Source organism: Carlito syrichta, unplaced genomic scaffold (genome assembly GCF_000164805.1).
Source record: "Carlito syrichta isolate Samal-C Ts95f unplaced genomic scaffold, Tarsius_syrichta-2.0.1 Scaffold316282, whole genome shotgun sequence".
Classification (NCBI taxonomy): domain Eukaryota; kingdom Metazoa; phylum Chordata; class Mammalia; order Primates; family Tarsiidae; genus Carlito; species Carlito syrichta.
In genome coordinates this window covers 150,519-168,326 of record NW_007260378.1, presented here as the reverse complement: position 1 = coordinate 168,326, position 17,808 = coordinate 150,519, and the positions used below count along the sequence as shown (strand labels likewise).

General features: G+C 45.7%; 1 protein-coding gene across 4 annotated transcripts in view; it reads right to left on the bottom strand.

Moving 5' to 3' along the window:
• Nucleotides 1-17,808, bottom strand: part of SGSM1 (small G protein signaling modulator 1) — a 70,657-nt gene that overhangs the window by 19,363 nt on the left and 33,486 nt on the right. For 2 of the 4 annotated variants that reach the window (XM_021706997.1, XM_008074040.2), the window contains 6 exons: nucleotides 17,204-17,342; nucleotides 14,830-14,894; nucleotides 11,134-11,279; nucleotides 6,264-6,392; nucleotides 1,698-1,880; nucleotides 357-425 (listed from right to left, as the gene is read on the bottom strand). In XM_021706997.1, coding sequence (XP_021562672.1) covers nucleotides 357-425; nucleotides 1,698-1,880; nucleotides 6,264-6,392; nucleotides 11,134-11,279; nucleotides 14,830-14,894; nucleotides 17,204-17,342 — 731 coding nt within the window. The remainder of the gene's footprint in view (nucleotides 1-356; nucleotides 426-1,697; nucleotides 1,881-6,263; nucleotides 6,393-11,133; nucleotides 11,280-14,829; nucleotides 14,895-17,203; nucleotides 17,343-17,808) is intronic. The other 2 variants (XM_021706999.1, XM_021706998.1) reach the window with 1 other exon arrangement.

The window sequence follows — 17,808 nt, the reverse complement described above, 5'->3', positions numbered from 1 at the left end:
CGGATTCTAGACCCACCTGGGCAGTGAGACCTCATCTCTACAATATATCAAAAAATCAGCCGGGTGCGGTAGCACATGCCTGTAATTCCGGCTACTCGGAAGGCTGAGGCGGAAGGATCGCCGGAGCCCAGCAGGTCGAGGCTGCAGTGGCCGGAAGCGGCCACTGCACTCCAGTCTGGGCGACAGAGTGAGACTCCAACTCAAAAAAAAAAATCTAATTTTAGTGCTAATGTAAAAATCTGAAGCAAATAAACCAAAAAGTGACCTGCAGATGATGGTCATCAGATCCCACTCCCCCAGATGGAAGGGAGGGCCAGGGGCAAGGTGAGGAGAGAGTGGGGTCTCTGGACGCTCACCTGTGTACTGCTGCTGGAGTCGCTGTGCAGGCGGATGTTCTGGTGGCCCGAACTGCAGCTCTGGGAGGACTGAGAGAAGGAGGAGCAGGGGGGCGAAAGGGTGAGACTGCATCCTGGCCCGGCATGGAAGGGACTGCCAGGTTGTGAGCCAGGAAGTCTGGTTTCATCTGTTCCTGACTTGTACAAATCCTCTCTTGAGGCCTTAGCATCTAGCTGTAAAATGAAAGGGGGCTACTCCCTGCTCCTCAAAGCCTCCTCAGAGACCGCTTTGGCCTCTGGGCCCCACCTCCCACCTCTGCACCCCACCTTTAACTACTCTGTACTGGAGACTCCTGTCTAATATTTTAGTTCAGGTCAAAGTAACAGGTTGTATTAATAGTTCGATTTTTTAACCTGCTTCCTGTATATGGGCCTTTTGTCCATAACCTCATAGTCCCTGTCTACTCTGCTGTATTCTTGGCCATCAGCTTGCTTCGGTCAATGGGATGATCCAGCAGAAGCTTAAAACACATGTGAGCGTTTCTGCTTTCTCTCTTTAGCATCTGCTTTCACCATGAGAACATGCCTAGGTTAGCTTGCTGGGTGATGAGACATGTGGAGCACAGCCAAGTCACCCCAGGGTGGAGAGAGAGCCCAATTCAGATCACCTTCTAGCTGATCAGTAACTGACAGCAAGCACCAGAGTGAGGCCCCACGGAGCCTGGCTCAGAGTAGAACCGCCCACCTGACTCACAGACTTGTGAGGAAAAGTAAATGTTAATTGTTGGAAGTCATTGACTATTGGCAGTTGTTTGTTATGCAGTGTTATTGTGGCAGTTGATGACTGATACATTGCTGGTGGAGAGAACTAATTTGTATCTGAGCACCTGCTTTGAGCTGTTGACTGGAGGTTCTGGGAGGCAGACATAGGTGCCTTGGTCACTGGAACATTCCTGCTGTTCCAGAATATTCCTGACAGTACCAGGCATGTAGTAGTAGGTACTCAATAAGCATTTATTCAATGAAAATCAGGCACTGTGCTAGACACTTTATATACCTTATCCTGTTGGAGCTGCACACAAATCTCCTCTATACACCTGATTATTCTCATCTTACAGATGCAGAAACTGAGGCCCAAAAGAAAAGGTCCTTGTAGGGAGACCCCAGAGCTAGAAAATGGTGGGACTGGAGTTTGAACCCAGGTCTGATTCCAAAATCACTCCCCACCACCAAAAAACAAAGCCAGGGTGAGAGTGTCCCAAAGCCCCAGACACCCAGCCTCCACCACACTTAGAACAGCCTGGCAGAGCAGGTCCTGGCCCTCGCCACCCCCCTTGTTCCCTGAGGCCAGATGCCCATCACCTCATTGCTGATGGTGGAGTCCCTGTGCATCATCCGGTGCAGGTGGCTGTCCAGGCTGGCCCCCGAGGAGCATTTGGCCAGGGCTGCCGCATGGGACTCCCGCTCCCTCTGCCGCACGATCGCCTCGCAGCCCAGCCATTCGGCCATGGTCTGTGCATAGCAGGCATGAATCTGCTCATCCACCTGCCAGGGCAGATTCAAGGTCACCCAAGATGCTGGGGCCCCTGGGGAAAGCCAGCCCAACCTGGAAGAGAATAGCTCTGACCCATTCAACATTCACACAGTTAACATCCAACAGAAATTAACTGACCACCTACTGCATGGCACCTAGCATTGGCTAGGCCTGGAAGACACACAAAAGGAAAAAGGCAACTTCTTCATTTCAAGATTTCTCTCCCTTCCTCCCTCCCTTCCATTTCTCTTCTTCCCTTCCCTCTCTCATTCATTTAATTCTATAAGTACCTACTGTGTGCCAGGCACCAAGCTAGGCATATGGAATATAAGATGAGCAAGATGCTGACATTCATCCATCTATCCACTGACTCACAGCATGCACTGAGGGCCTCCCACATGCCCAACATGGGCTACAGATGTGTAGGATATGCAGATTGATAAAACCAATCCATGTCCTTTCCTTACAGCAATTGCCTCACAGAAGGGCCACAGATTTCAAGCTCTTTCCTTGTGGGATTTCAGCAAAAAGTTGGGGAGTTTTCACTGTTCCTGGGTTACACAGCCCGGATAACTGAGGTTCTGCACCTGCCAGACCTCTGAGCACCAGTGGGGCAGACAAGTTGTTATAAAGTGTGGAGAGGCAGGATGTGGAAAGAGAGGGTGGGGAGCTCTGCCCTCTCCTGTGGCTACTCAGGGACTCCAGAGAGGAGCTCTGGGCTCACTATGCTGAAGGGGCTGGCTGGAGCAGCTCCCTCTCACTGACTTCCCTAAGATTCCTCTACGCCCTGCTCTCCTCCCAATTCCCACTGTCATCCTAGGCCAGGGTTCTGCCACCCCTCACCGGGATGCATGGTCCCAGCAGCCCCATCCTGCTTATCCTTCCTATCTATCTACCACTCGGCAGCCATGATCCCAGATTCCTCTCCAGCCTCACCTCTCACTGGGGCCTTCACCCCTCAAGCTTTTATGTCCCAGCAACATACGTTTACCATGCTCCTCCCCACATAGACACACACATGCCACAACATGCTGGCTCCCCTCTAGGCCTCTGCTCTTGCTGCCCCCTCTTCCTTGAAGCCCTTCCTCACCCTCTTGGCCTGGAACTTCTTCAAAGAATTTGGGTGTAACCAGCTTCTCCAGAAGCTTCTTTGACCAGCCTCCCTTCCTGCCTGGCTTAGGTGCCTCTTACAGGTTTTTGCAGCCCTCAGGATTGCCTCAGTCCTACCACTGACAGCCAACTTCCCCACAAAACCAGCAAGGACTTCACCTCTGAGTCTCTGGTGCTGAGCACAGAGCCCAGCATACCAGAATCCTCAGTTACTATTTGCCCAGGGACACACTAGGCACAGGTGAAATTTAAAGGGACCTCACACTGGAACTGAGATGATTTTAAAAATTTTAATTTCAATAGCTTTAGGGGGTACAAATGGCTTTTGGTTACATAGATGCATTGTAGAGCCGAGATGAAGTCTGGGCTTTAGGTGTGCCCACCACCCCTACCTAGGCACACTGTACCCAACAGTTGATTTTTCATCCCTCCCTTCCTTCTCCCCTCCCCCTTCTGAGTCTTCAATGTACATGATACCATTCCATCATAAAGTCGAAAAATTTTAAGTCTGGTCATTGTAAGTCAGAAACCACCTTTACTTCAAAATTAAAAGTTTAAAAATATTAACTGCATCTGTTTCTTTTTACTTTTAAAAATGTGACTACTAAAACATTTAAAATTATACATGTGTTTCAGTAACCAAGACAGTATTCAGCATTAGCAGAAGGACAGATACATAGATCAATGGAACAGAATAGATAACCCAGAAATAGACTCAGACAAATGTCCAACTGTTTTTTGACAAAGGTGCAAAAGTAAGTCAGTGGAAGAAGAACTTTTTTCCTACAAATGTTGCTGAAGCAATTGGACCTATAAGTACAAAATTAACTTTGACCTAAGCGACACACCACATAAAAAATGAACTCAAAATATTTCACATTGGATATAAAACATAAAAGTTTTAGAAGAAAACATAGGAGAAAATATTCAGGATCTAGGGCTAGAGAAAATACTCTTAGATTTGACCTCAAAAGCACAAGCCATCAAAAAATTGATAAATTGAACTTCATCAAAAATTTAAAAATTTGTTTTGCAAAAAACCATTTAAAAAAGATGACAAGACCACATTCGGTGGCTTAGCCTGTAATCCCAGGACTTTGGGAAAATTAGCCGGGGGTGGTAGCACGCGCCTGTAGTTCTAACTACTTGGAAGACTGAGGTGGAAGGATCGCCGGAGCCCAGCAGTTCGATGCTGGGGTGGCCAGGAACGTGCCACTGCACTCCAGCCTGGGCAACAGAGTGAGACTCCAACTCAAAAAATAAATAAATAAAAATAAAAAGATGACAAACCACAGACTGGGTGAAAATATTTGCAAACCACATATTTGACACAGGACTGTTATCTAGGGCATATACATAATTCCCAGATACAACGGTAAAGCACTAACCAACCCATTTAGGAAATGGACAAAAGACATGAGCAGACATTTCACCAGAAGAGACACACAATGGCAATAAACATATACAATAGTTCAACCTCACCAGCCAATTAGGAAATGCAACTGAAACTACAACAAAATATTGTGTATATACACATGAGAGTGGCTAAAATGAGAAACAGTGACAACACCAAACTCTGGTGAAGAGCAGGTATGGGTCACTCATATATTGCTGGTGCCAATATAAAATTGTACAGCCACTGCAAAAGTTTGGTAATTTCTTTCTTTTTTCCTTCCTTAGAGACAGGGTCTCGCTATTGAAACTGGCCTAACTTCCCCATAGAACTAATGGTTACAGGTCTTTGAATAAACATAGAAATTGACCCTCCTGGTAGTAAAGCTTGAAACATACATTTGTCTTATCTGAGTTTCTTTCTTGGGAAGCACATAAGCTGACGTTCCTGCCCTTAATGCTTGAAGCATATATTTGTCTTAGATTCTGAGTTCCTTTCTCAGAAAACAAAACCTCAGGCCTATTGTATCAAAAAACTGAAACTCACCAGATCACCTCATCCAGACAATGAGATGTCAAAATCCACCTGTTTGTCACCTCTTCTTCTTTACCCCTCCTATTTCTTTTTAACCAACTCCTCTTCCTTATCTCTCCCAAGTTCCTGTTTTCTACATTCCTGCCCTACTGTGTAAAGCCCTGACTTCAGTTGGTGGGGGGATAGGTAGATTTGAGACTCAATCTCCCAGTCTCCTTGGCTAATATCACCCAAATAAAAAGCCTTTTTCACCAGCAATATTAATTTTATCAACAATTGGCTTTCTGTGTGGCAACTGAACCCCTGGTGTTTCAGTAATGCTATGTTGTGTATCCAGGCTAGACACAAACTCCTGGGCTCAAGCAAGCCTCCTGAGCAGGTGGGATTACAGGCTCAGGCCACCAGGAAAGTCTAGCAATTTCTTAGAAAACTAAACATGCACCTACCATGTGACCCAGACTGCATTCCTGCTTATTTATCCCAGAGAAATTAAATGATGGCTTATATTCCCATAAAAACCTGTACATGGATGTTTATTGAAACTTTATTAGTAATAGCTTAAAAAAAAATAAAAACAACTAATCTATTCACCAACAGTGGGACAGTTAAACTGTGGTTCATTCATGTAGGGAATACTACTCAGCCATAAAAAGAAATCAACTCTTGATACATGGAACGACTTGAATGAATCTCCAGAGATTTATGCTGAACAAAGTCAATCCCCAAACATTATATACTATATGATTTCATTTATACAACATCCTTGAAATGATAAAATTATAGAAAGGGAGAACATATTCTTAGTGGTTTCCAGGGGTTAGGGACAAGGGTAGCAGTGACAGAGAGGTGGGTCTGGTTCTAAAAGGACAACATGAGGGTTCTTATAACATTAGAAATGTTCTCTATGTCGACTGTGGTGGTAGACAAATCTACACATATGAGGAAATTCTAGAGAACTAAACACACACACACAAACACACACAGGTACAAGTTAAACTGGACAAGTCTGAATGAGATTACTATATTGTAGTAATATCAACACCCTAATTGTGATATTGTATGACATCACAGTTTTGCAAGATGTTACCACTGGAAGGAACTGAATAAAGGATAGATAAGATCTCTCTGCATTATTTCTTATAACTGCATATGAATCTACTGGATCTCAAAGCTTACCTGAAAAACGGCACGTGTCTTGTGTTTTCTCTATAGGACAGAGCTACCCTTGAGCGTCCCACCTCCCCCGTATTTCTCTGCCCCTCCTTGGTCCTGCATGAAGCCAGAGCTCTCCCAGCCCCATTGTATCTGGCTGTTTTTGTTGCTAAAGACCCCACTGCCCACATAGCAGGTAACCAACCTCCTTTCTTTCTGTTTCCGTCATCCCAAACTGGTAGTGACCCAGGAGGAAGGGCCACACGGCCTTACGGATCTCTGACTGGATGCCCCCGTAGTAGATGAGGCGCAGAAGCTCCTGCTCCTCGTAACTCTGTGGTGTGGGTGGGGGGGAAACAAAGGGTTTGGTAAAAACAAACAAAAAAACGGAGTAGATTCTGCAGTCTAACAGTCCTGCTTCCTGGACCTAGCCTTCAGATATCCTGGTGTGAATATGCAAAGTCACATTTACCTGTATATTCACTGTGGCATCATGTGAAAAAGCCACACCCTGGCAACTCTCCAACTGTCCACCAATGGCGGAACGTGCATCCCTACATGGGTATACCACTCAGAGATTTAGAAAGGCAAGAGATACACCTAGGATGATCTGCATAAAAAAGATGTTCAACGGCGGGGCATGGTGGCTCATGCCTGTAATCACAGTACTTTGAGATGCCAAACTGAGAGGATTGCTTGGGTCTAGGAATTTGAGACCAGCGTGAACAGCATAGTGTGACCCTGTCTCTATAAAAATTTTTAAAAATTAGCCAGGTGTGGTGGTGTGTGCCTGCAGTACTACTAGGGAGGCTGAGGTGGAAGGATTGTATGTGCCCAGGAAGTTAAGGCTGTGGTGAGCCATGATCATGCCTTCCAGCCTGGGCGACAGAGAGAGACCTGACAAAAGAAAAAAAATGTTCAGTGTTTCAGTGTGTATTAAATGCAAATGAACAAGATGCAGTAGATGTTTAGTGTGAACCACTTTTGTAAGAAGAAAAAAAGAAAGTAAGAAAGAAAGGCCAGGTCAGGCGAGGTGGCTTAAGCCTGCAATCCTAGCACTTTGGGAAGCTGAGGTGAGAGGATTGCCTGAACTCACAGTTCAAGACCAACCTGGGCAACTTGGTGAGACCTTTTCTCTACAATATATCAAAAATTAGCTGGGCGTTGTAGTGCACACCTGTAGTTCAGCTACTTGTAAGGCTGAGGCAAAAGGATTGCCTGAGTCCAGTAGGTCAACACTGGGGTGGCTGTGAGTGTGTCACTGCACTCCAGCCTAGGCAACAAAGTGAGACTCTAACTTAAAAATAAATAAATAAAAGAAAGGCCAGTCTACAATGAGTTAATATTTCTAACTCATTTTTAGTCAATTTTTTTTTCATACTGCGCTCATTTGGAAATATTATCCCGAAATTATTATTATTATTATTATTTTTGAGTCGGAGTCTCACTCTGTCACCCAGATGGGAGTGCAATGGCTGCTCCCGGCCACTGCAGCCTCGACCTGCTGGGCTCCAGTGATTCTTCCGCCTCAGCCTTCCAAGTAGCTGGAACTACAGGCGTGTGCTACCATGCCCAGCTAATTTTTGATTTGTTGTAGAGATGAAGTCTCATCAAGTTGTCCAGGTGGGTCTCGAACCCACGGGCTCAGGCAATCCACTCACCTCGGCCTCCCAAAGTGCTGGGATTACAGGCTGAGCCACCGAGCCTGGCCTATCTTGAAAGTATTAATATTGACTCAGCTCTAAGAAAAGTTATCTAAAGCAAATTAATCCAAAATGAACATTTCTAGCTGCTATTTCATACACTAATAACTTTTATATACACTAGAATGACTTTAACAACTGCTTGCTGTATTATGGAGTTGATTTTATCCAGCTACAATTAGTCAAGCTGTGGGACCAGCAGGTCCTAATTGTAGTCCTGTGGGAAGCACCATGGTGCTGGAAGACTGTCCTAAAGGGCCCTGGTATGTTCTCTCTCACCTCTTTAGAAGAACTCCACATTCCAGTAGCAAAAGCCTAATTCACATCTTCATGCAAGTCTTGGCAAAACCAGTCATTATTTTGTTGTTGGGAACTCTGATTTATATTGTGTGGATGGCCTTATCAAAGCTGTTTAAAAATCAGGTAACTCTTTGGGCTAAGTCTACAAATCCTTTATCAAAACCCCACAACCTCCTCTCTTGGAGCCCATCATCTGACTCCACTTCCCAGCCCCCTTTGCAGTTGGGTGTGGCCATGGACGGGTTCTGGTCAATGAGTATGAGAGGAAGTGATGCAGCCTTTTCCAGGCCAGGGCCAGGAGGAAGCAGGTGTGCTCCTTTGCTCTATTTCCCCTCCTGATCGCTGGAGGTGGAGACCACGGGGCCCAGAGGGGAGTGAGACCACAAGGCTGAAGGACCCTGAACCCTTGCAGGGAAGGGAGATGCCCACTCGCCAGCAAGAAATAAATCCCTATGGTGTCAGGCAAGTGAAATAGTGGGGACTATTTGTTACAGGGACTCAGTCTACACTAATACAACTATACAAGTAAGGAGGGCGAACACATAGCCAAAGAGATTGTAAAAGGGGTTAGATTTAAAAAATTCATTTTTGAATAATTTATTGTTTCAACTAATTTGTCCTCAGACTGGTATCTCCCAAATTGGGAGGATCACCAGAAGCACTTTGGGAATTTAAAAAAAGATAGATGCTTGAGCTTTATTCCCAGAGATGCTAAATCAGTGAGGTTGGAACCAAGCCCAGAAATCTATAAATCTTTTAAATTCCTCAGGAAATATGCCCACTCAGAGACTGCTGGTGATGGTGAACATTATGACCTTTTGAGAAAGTAAACTGGTGTGTCTATCTAAATTTTAAATGCACATCAATCAATTTTACTTCTAGGAATTCACTCTTGGAATAAATGTACTAGTACAGAAAGGTTTGTATTTATAAAGACGTTGATTGCAACATTGCTTGAAATAATTTAGGAAAGATTTGAATAAATTAAGGAACACCTATATATGAGGTGCCAAAGTTCTAACATTCAATATTTCACCTAAAGATTTGAAAGCTGTCCTTGATATAAAAGCTGATCACTTAAAATAAAAATATATTACCTCATATAAAAAATAAGAGATATACATAAGATAGATATAGATATTATAGAGATATAACTTTATCTATGGCTGGGCTCAGTGGCTCAGCCTGTAATCCCAGCACTTTGGAAGGTTGAGACGAGTGGATTGCCTAAGAACGTGGGTCCGAGACCAGCCTGGGCAACTAGGTGAGAACTCGTCTCGACAATAAAATAAAAAATTAGCTGAGTGTGGTAGCGTGCGCCTGTAGTTCTGGCTACTTGGAAGGCTGAGGCTGAAGCATTGCCGGAGTCCAGCAGGTCGATGCTGGGATGGCATTCCAGCTGGGACGATGGAGTGAGACTCCAACTCAAAAAAACCCACCAACTTTATCTACATATTATATAGGTATGTATTTCTATACCTATATAGATTTATATCCATAGATATATACTTATATTTTATTGATACATAGTTAGAGAAATATATACGAATATGTAGAAATATAAATATATAGAAAATATACTATTTATAGGTACATAAAACTCTATGTATCTCTTTATATATCTCTCTATCGATATATAATGTCTGTATCTAAGTATATAGAGACAGAGAAAGCATTTTCCTGAGGAATTTAAAAGACTTATAAATTTCTCAGATTAGCACCAGCTTTACCAATTTAGCTTCTCTGAAAGTGGTGCTCCGAAATCTATAGTTTTTGGAAGTTTCTAAGCCAATGTTTTTTTTTTTTTTTTTGCCTCCAAGTCCCAGGGCATCCCCAAAGTAATGCACAGACTAGCACCTTCTCTTAAGGTGTGGAGGCCAGCCCAGCCAGGTGCTCTTCTGCTTAGCCTCCCCAGCACCTTGATGGGAAGGTCACAGCAGACTGGGCTGCTAGATCTCCCCTCCTCCTAACTCCTGCTCTTGGCACAGGTAAGCTAGTGCTTCTTAAAGTGGGTTCTGCCTTCCATGAGCCATGGGAGGCACTTTTCCAACAAAGGTTTCTGTGGTCAAATACCTTTGAGGAAATGTTCCATATGCTCTCACACATGCCCCCAATTTCTTTTTTCTTTTTTTTTGAGTTGGAGTCTCACTCCGTCACCCAGGCTGGAGTGCAGTGGCACACTCACGGTCACCCCAGTGTCAACCCGCTGGACTCCGGCGATCTTTCCGTCTCAGCCTTCCAAATAGCTGGAACTACAGGTGCGTGCTACCACTCCTGGCTAATTTTTTGATTTATTGTGGAGACACGTTCTCAACAAGTTGCCAGGGCTGGTCTTGAACCTGTGGGCTCAGGTAATCTACTCGCCTTGGCCTCCCAAAGTGCTGGGATTACAGGCTAAGCCACTGAACCCGGTCACCCCCAATTTCTTGAGAGTAACAATGATGTTAGCATTGCCAAGGCTCTGAGAAGTCCTGCAGAAACCAGAAAACTGTTTGACTTCAAGTTTCCCAAACTATTTGACTATGAATTTTTTTTTAAAAAATAAACATTTCCTTTCCAGGAACGTTTGCATTCTAATAAGAAAATCTTAGAAAGCATTCCAGGTGAACTACCTAATGGTACAACCTCAGGTCCCAAGACAGAGATGGGAGAAAGAGTTTCAAACAATGGAGGCAAAGGTTTTCTTGGTCCAGCTGCCTCCCTCTAACTTATCTGCCCTCATCATTCCGGGTAGTTTCAACTGGACTGTAGATTCCTTCTGGCTGGGACCATGTCTCAGCATCTTGTATAAGATGAGGATATAGCTGATGCTTAGTCATAAACGCTTACTGACCGATTTATTCTTTACTTCTTCCTGGGAGCATATGTTTCCCATCCCTCTCCATCTCCACCCTAGCAGGCAGAGGTGAGCTGTGGGTCACAGAAATCTCAAGAAGAGGAGGGGAGCACCAGTCTGCATGCGCAGAATCCAAGTGTGTCAGCTTGAGTCCCCGCAAGCAGCTTTCTCAGACAACAAGACAACCTCCCCTGAAGCCTCCACACCACCGCAGACCAAGCCCAGCCAAGCCTTACTGTGCTATCCTGAAGGTACTTCTCCCAGATTCCAGCTGTCAGCCCCTGTCCAGCATGGCAGGGCAAGTCCGGGGACACGATCATGTGATTGACCAGTGCTGACAGGTGGGTTCTCACGGTGGACAGGTGTCTGCAGTAGGCAAGCCCTGTTGGGAAGGGAAGAAAGTGTCATCCTCCGCCACCTGATACCCCTCATATTGGCTCATGGAATCTCTGAAGTGCTGTCCCATTTCCCGTCTCATTGAGCCTCCTGCAATTGGTGAATTCTCTTTCCCAGACAAGGAGGGTAGGGCTTGGAGGGGCGATGTCACTTGCTGGCTGAACTGATTAATAGCTCTGTGACCCCAGGAAAGTCTTTTCTCCTTCCCAGCCTCACTCAGGGTGATGCCACCCTCCTCTGCTGGAAGACAACGAATTTAATATGCAGGCTGGAGGCAGAGACGAGGCTGGAAGAAAGGGAGCCGGCCGGTGTTTCTCCAGGCTTGCTGGGCCTCTGTCTATCTCCAATTCATTCAGAGGTACTGTAACTAACTATAGGGAATGGGAGTGGACAACCTCCTTTCAAATTGCAGCTGGATGGGTATTTATCCAAAAGAAAGGAAATCAGTATATCAAAGAGATGCCTGCACTTTCATGTTAACCGTGGCACCATTCACAATAGCCAAGAAAAAGAATCATCCTAAGTGTCTGTTAATGAATAAATGGATAATGAAAATGCATGTACACTCAATGGAATGTTATTCAGCCGTGGAAAATAATAGACTCTTTTCATTTGCAGCAACATAGATGGAACTGGAGGCCATTATATGAAGTGAAATAAGCCAGGCACAGAAAGACAAATGCCACGTGTTCTCACTCATACGTGGGAGCTAAAAAAGTGGGTCCCATGGAGGTGGAGAGTAGACTGGTGTTTACCAGAGGCTAGGAAGGGAAGGGGCAGGTGAGGGATGGGGAGAAGTTGGTCTTAAAGGCACAAAAATACAGTTAGCTCGAAGAAGTAGGTTCTCACATTTGAGAGTACAGTAGGGAAAGTACAGCTAATGATAATTTATTGTATATTTCACTACAGTGAGAAAAGAATTGTGATGTCCCAACACAGAGAAAAGATACATGATTGAGGTGATGGATGTCATCACAATTACCAGGACTTGATTAATACACATTGTATACATGTGTCAAAATATCACATGTGCTGGGCTTGGTGGCTCAGCCTGTAATCCCGCGCCTTTGGGAGGCTGAGGTGAGTGGATTTCCTGAGCCCACGGGTTCGAAACCTCATCTTTACAATAAAGCAAAAAATCAGCCGGGCGTGGTAGCGCATGCCTGCAATTCCGGCTACTTGGAAGGTTGAGGCAGAAGGATCGCCGGAGCCCAGTAGGTCGAGGCTGCGGTGGCCAGGAGTGGCCACTGCACTCCAGTCTGGGCGACAGAGTGAGGCTCCAACTCAAAAAAAACAAAAACAAAAAAATCACATGTACCCCCCAAAATATGTACAACTATGATATATCTATAAAAAATAAACAAATTGCAGCAGGATTAAAAAAAGGCCCCAGCAAGTCAGTCACCAGGGAGATGCTGAGGGCACCCAGGATGCTTTCAGAGATGGTCCTGTGCCCCTACAGGAATGCCTGTCCATGTGCCACTGCTTATCTGTCCCCCGGGCACAGATAAGGGTTCCTCTGGCAAGTTCCCGGCATGTGAGAGGCACTTAGCAAACGCCAGCCTGTGCTGTTTGCTCTGACCGTTTCTGCTCCTTCTGGCACTTTCTGACCATTTAATTCCCAGCTCCCAGAGAGAACCCTAGACCTCCTGGAGCCTGAGGAAGCTACTCTAACTTCAGGTATAACCACAATCACGATGATGATGATGATGATGATGATGATGATGATGATGATATGACAGCTAACACTTACGCAGCACATACTATGTGCCAGGCAGCTGTTCTCAGAGTCTGCATAACTTAACTCATTTAATTCTCACCACATCCCACAAAACAAGTACTGTTATGATCTCCATCTTATAAGTGGGGTAAACTAAGGCTCAGGCTGATTCTATCACTTGCCCAAGTCATACTGCTGGGATTTGAAACAAGGTCACCTGGCTCCAAGACCTGGGCTCTCAAACCACCATCAGGAATGAGCCACATTGCCCAATGACATCATTCCAGATCCTCATTGACTCCCACCGCTTCCTCCAGGAAGATCTTCTACTTGGGTCCAGTAAATACTTGCCCCATGCCTGTCCCATGCCAGGTCCTGCATTAGGATGGGTGGCAAGAAATCAGGTAAAAGCCTTGTTTTAGTAGCCTCATGCTCTCCTTCCCTCTCCAGGAGCTTGGGGATGTGACCTGCAGTGCCACTTCACAGGGTCATACAGGTTGTATTAAGACTTTTCTAGCCAGGCACAGTGGCTCACATCTGTAACCACAGCACTTTGGAAGGCCGAAGTGGGTGGATTGCTTGAGCCCAGGAGTTCGAGACTATCCTGGGGAACATAGTGAGACCTTGTCTCTACAAAAATAAAAATAAAAACATTAGCTGGGAGTGGTGGTGCACACCTACAGTTCCAGCTACTCAGGAGGCTGAGGCAGGAGGATTGCTTGAGCCCAGGAAGTCGAGGCTGCGATGAGCTGTGATAATGTTACTGTACTCCAGCCTGGGGGTCAGAGTGAGATCCTGAATTAGGAAAAAAAAAAAAAAAAGAGGATGGGCTCAGTGGCTAAGCCTATAATCCTAGCACTTTGGGAGGCTGAGGCAAGTGGATTGCCTAAGTCAGCAGGTTTGAGACCAGCCCGGGCAATTTGGCGAGACCTTGTCTCTATGATAAATCAAGAAATTAGCCGAGCATGGTAACACGTGCCTGTAGTTCTGGTTACTTGGAAGGCTGAGGCAGAAGGATCACTAGAACCCAGCAGGTCGACACTGGGGTGGCCGTGAGTGTGCCATTGCACTCCAGCCTGGATGATAAAGTGAGACTCCAACTAAAAAAAAAAAAAAAAAGACTTTTCTAGAATCCCGGAAAATATATACATGTTTTCTCTCTCCCATTTAGGCTATGAGGCTGGAGAAACAAAATATGCCAAGAATCAATATAGCAGAGAGGAAAAGAACAAGGCCTTTGGAGTCAAGCAAGCCAGGGTTTAAGTCCCAGCTGTGCTGTATATTAGCTGTGTGACCTTGGGCAAGTCACCTTACCTCTCTGTGCCTTAGTTTCCTCATCTGTTACATGGGAATAATCAGACTAACTATATTATGAATTTAATTTTTAAGTTTCTGGAGGGGATAATGCCACCTTATTCTTGTGCTTCTGCCTGTAGAATAAGGGAACTGACATTTATTGAGCACCTATGACATGCAATACTATGTGCTGAGGCTTTATACATGCTTCTCATTCAGTCCTGAAAACAGACCTTCCAGGTAGGTTTTGGGAATGCGATGGTGAGTAAACTACCCCAAAGGGGCCCCATCGTTCACCACTCCCTTTCAGAACCCAGGGGAAAATATATCTGCAATCTGTAGATGAGGAAACTGAGGCTCACAGAGGTTAATGCAACTTCACTGAAATCGGCCCTCTAAGAACTAGAGGAGCAGAGGTTCAAACTCCTGAGCCAATATCCCCTGACACTGCTGGCATACAGTAGGCACTCAATAACTGCTCCTCCGAGACCACACACTGACAACGAAGACCTATACGTACATCCATAGAAGGCCCTGGAGAGGATCTGGTACTTCATATTGTCACAGAGAAGTTTCAGGGGAGCCCTGTAGGTGGGAAAAGAGGAAGATGCTTACAAAAGACCCAAACACAACCCTGGTTTTCTGTAGAGGAGCACAGCCCAGAGACAGATTAAAACCAGCCAGTTGGGATACTGTCGGGAGGCCAATGTTATTTCTGCCCATGCAGCAGCATTTGTCTTTTTTTCTGTGATCAGACCCCAATTTTCCCTTGAGGAATCCCCCCGCTAATGTTCTGTCCCTGTGGTTTGGATAGGGGTGAGACTACGCAGTACATGACTCAAGTAGGAGCCATGGTGATTAGGTCAGAAGTGGTCATGTGGCCCAACCTGGGTCAATGAGAAACAGCCCTGGGACTTGTGTTGAAACTACCAGGAAACAGATACCCTTTTCTCTTTTGAGTGTCAGTGGGCTGTAGGAAAGTGGCTGCTTTTTTTGCCACTGCATAGGATGGGCCTGCCTGAGAATAGAGCCATCATTGAGGCAAGCACAGCTAAGAGCAGAAGAAACACACACACACACACACACACACACACACAGATTGATTCCTGTTCTGAACATCTAGATCCAGCCATGCCTGAAGCCACTTTGCCTTTGAACTTCTCAGGAATGACAACACATTTTCTTTTTTACTTGCACCAGTTTGAAGGCAATTTGTCATTTGCAGCAAGACTGCTGAAGTGACCCAGCTGAACCAAACTGAGCCAAACTGGGATTCAGAGTCCGGCTGACTGCACAGTAGGTAATGCCTCAAAGCTTTTCCTTGCATGGAAACTTTTGTGGGTTTTTTGGGGGGCTGAAAGAGGAGAGAGGAGTAAGGCCCCAGCATTGTGGAAGAAAACATGGACCGCTGAAAGGAGTGTTGCTCATTCTTATAGAGCTCAGGGTGGAAGAATATCTATTAATTCTCAGACCACCCCAGGGGACACTTAGAAAAATCCAAGGAAACTGGAGGAGCATAGCTGACATCTTCACTTAAACTCTATAGTGCCCCTATTTGTGGGTGAAGCTCAGACTCGCTCAGGTTACATAGGAACAGGATCACACTGATGGCTGTCCCACAGTGTACTTGGGTTTCTGCTAGGTAGTGAGCTCCCCATCACTCCAGGTGTGCAAGCCAATGCAATGGGAAGGGGCAATGAGTGACAGCAGCATCTCTTACTGGCCCAAGGACTACTAGCCCAAGAATTCCTTGGGTTTTCTCCAACATGTAGACTCCTGGGCCCCACAGAGACCTACTCAAACAGAACCTATGAGAAATAGTCTAGGAACTGGTATGTTCTGCAAGCTCCCCCAGAGGATTCTAACACATATTCTAGTTTGAGAATCTCTAGTTATACCAGCACTTTTCAAACTTAAAATTATACCCACGCTTTTGGGATCATGTTAAATACGGATTCTGATTTGGTAGGTTTGGGAGGAACAGACTGAGGACCTGACCAGGAGATGATGCTGGTTCACAGGTCACATCCTGAGGAGTCAGGGGGAACTTTACTGCTGGCCCCCACCCCTTATGCTCCTAAGGCTGAAGCCTGGACCACCCATAGGGATAAAAGCCCAGTAAGGACAAAAGAATTTCATTCTCCCAGGCCAGGCAGGGCCAGTGGGAAACAAAACCAGTCTCATGAACTGGCTGAATAGTTTCAACAAGACAAAAGTTTCTACAGGCAAAGAGAAAAATGAGCTTGAGTTTTAATTCTATTTATAAAACAGTAAGTGGCATTACCTGAACATTACCGTGTGCCTGGCACCACATGCTTCCACTTTAAACCATTATTTGATTTGGCCCTTACAACAGCCACACAAAGTAATATTAGAAGCTCCATTTTGTGGAGGAGCAAATTGAGGCATATATATTTGCCTTTAAATAATATTTCTGGTACTATTCTACCTTCCAGGTACATAGTAGGGCTGTACTTCCTAGACCCTTATGGGTGAGGCTAATGAGCTGTGAGCAGAAATGACATGTGCTGCTTTTAAGTGAAGCATTTATTGTTGGTTCAAGCCCCTTCAGAGCTACCTGTTCCCTGTCCCATTCAGGATGGTTGCTGCTCCATCAGTCAGGCCCTTTAATGTGGAGAAAGCAGAGCCCCCAGCTGATCCATGATAGACACATAGTATGAGTGATAAAACTTTGCTGTAAAAAATCACTGAGATGATACATGTAAGTAAGCTCCAACAGCTAGGACTTCATAAAGCAGGGATTTAACCTAGAGATGGTTGACTCCATGGCCTATGTTCATTCCTCTGAATTCAGTACAAGGCAAGAAATGGGCATCCACAAGTCTTTGGTATGCCCTTCAGTTCCCTCCATCTACAGCAAAAGCCCCTCATACCTCTCGTGGTTGCAGCCATTGCTTGGGCCACCATCGGCCGAGCCACCCTGTGAACAAGATGAGCAGGAGGATTTCCGGGGGCTGGGTTGCCACAGGGATGGGAGGTTGCTCACAGAGACATCCATCAGATCCTGGGGGACTGTGGTGAGCAGAACAGGAAGAAGAACCCTGGTTAAGTGTATGTGGGTCACAGAAACCTCACCCCCAAAGAAAGCAGCTCACCCCTAGGCCAGCACAGGAATAGGGAAAGACACCAGAATGTGACAGCGGGATACAGCCACCTCAATCATACTCTGACCCAGGTCCTTGAGCTCGCCCGATCCAGTGAAAGCCACTCCAAAATCTGGGGGCCTAGAAGATGGGCAGAGCTGATGGCAGCTAAAGAGAGAGGAGGAAAATAAAGAGAGAGCCAAGAGTCAAGAAGACAGGCCCAGTCCCAGAGCAGGAGACCATCTCCACCATGTTGTCATTTAGCATTTAGTCATGCTCACAGGATGCTACAGGATGGAAAGGGAACCTGCTGGGTGCCTCTGGGGGAGACTGATGGTCTTGAGTCCCTGGAGATGGACCTCATGGGGTGAGATGGAAGGGAGCCTGATCAACAG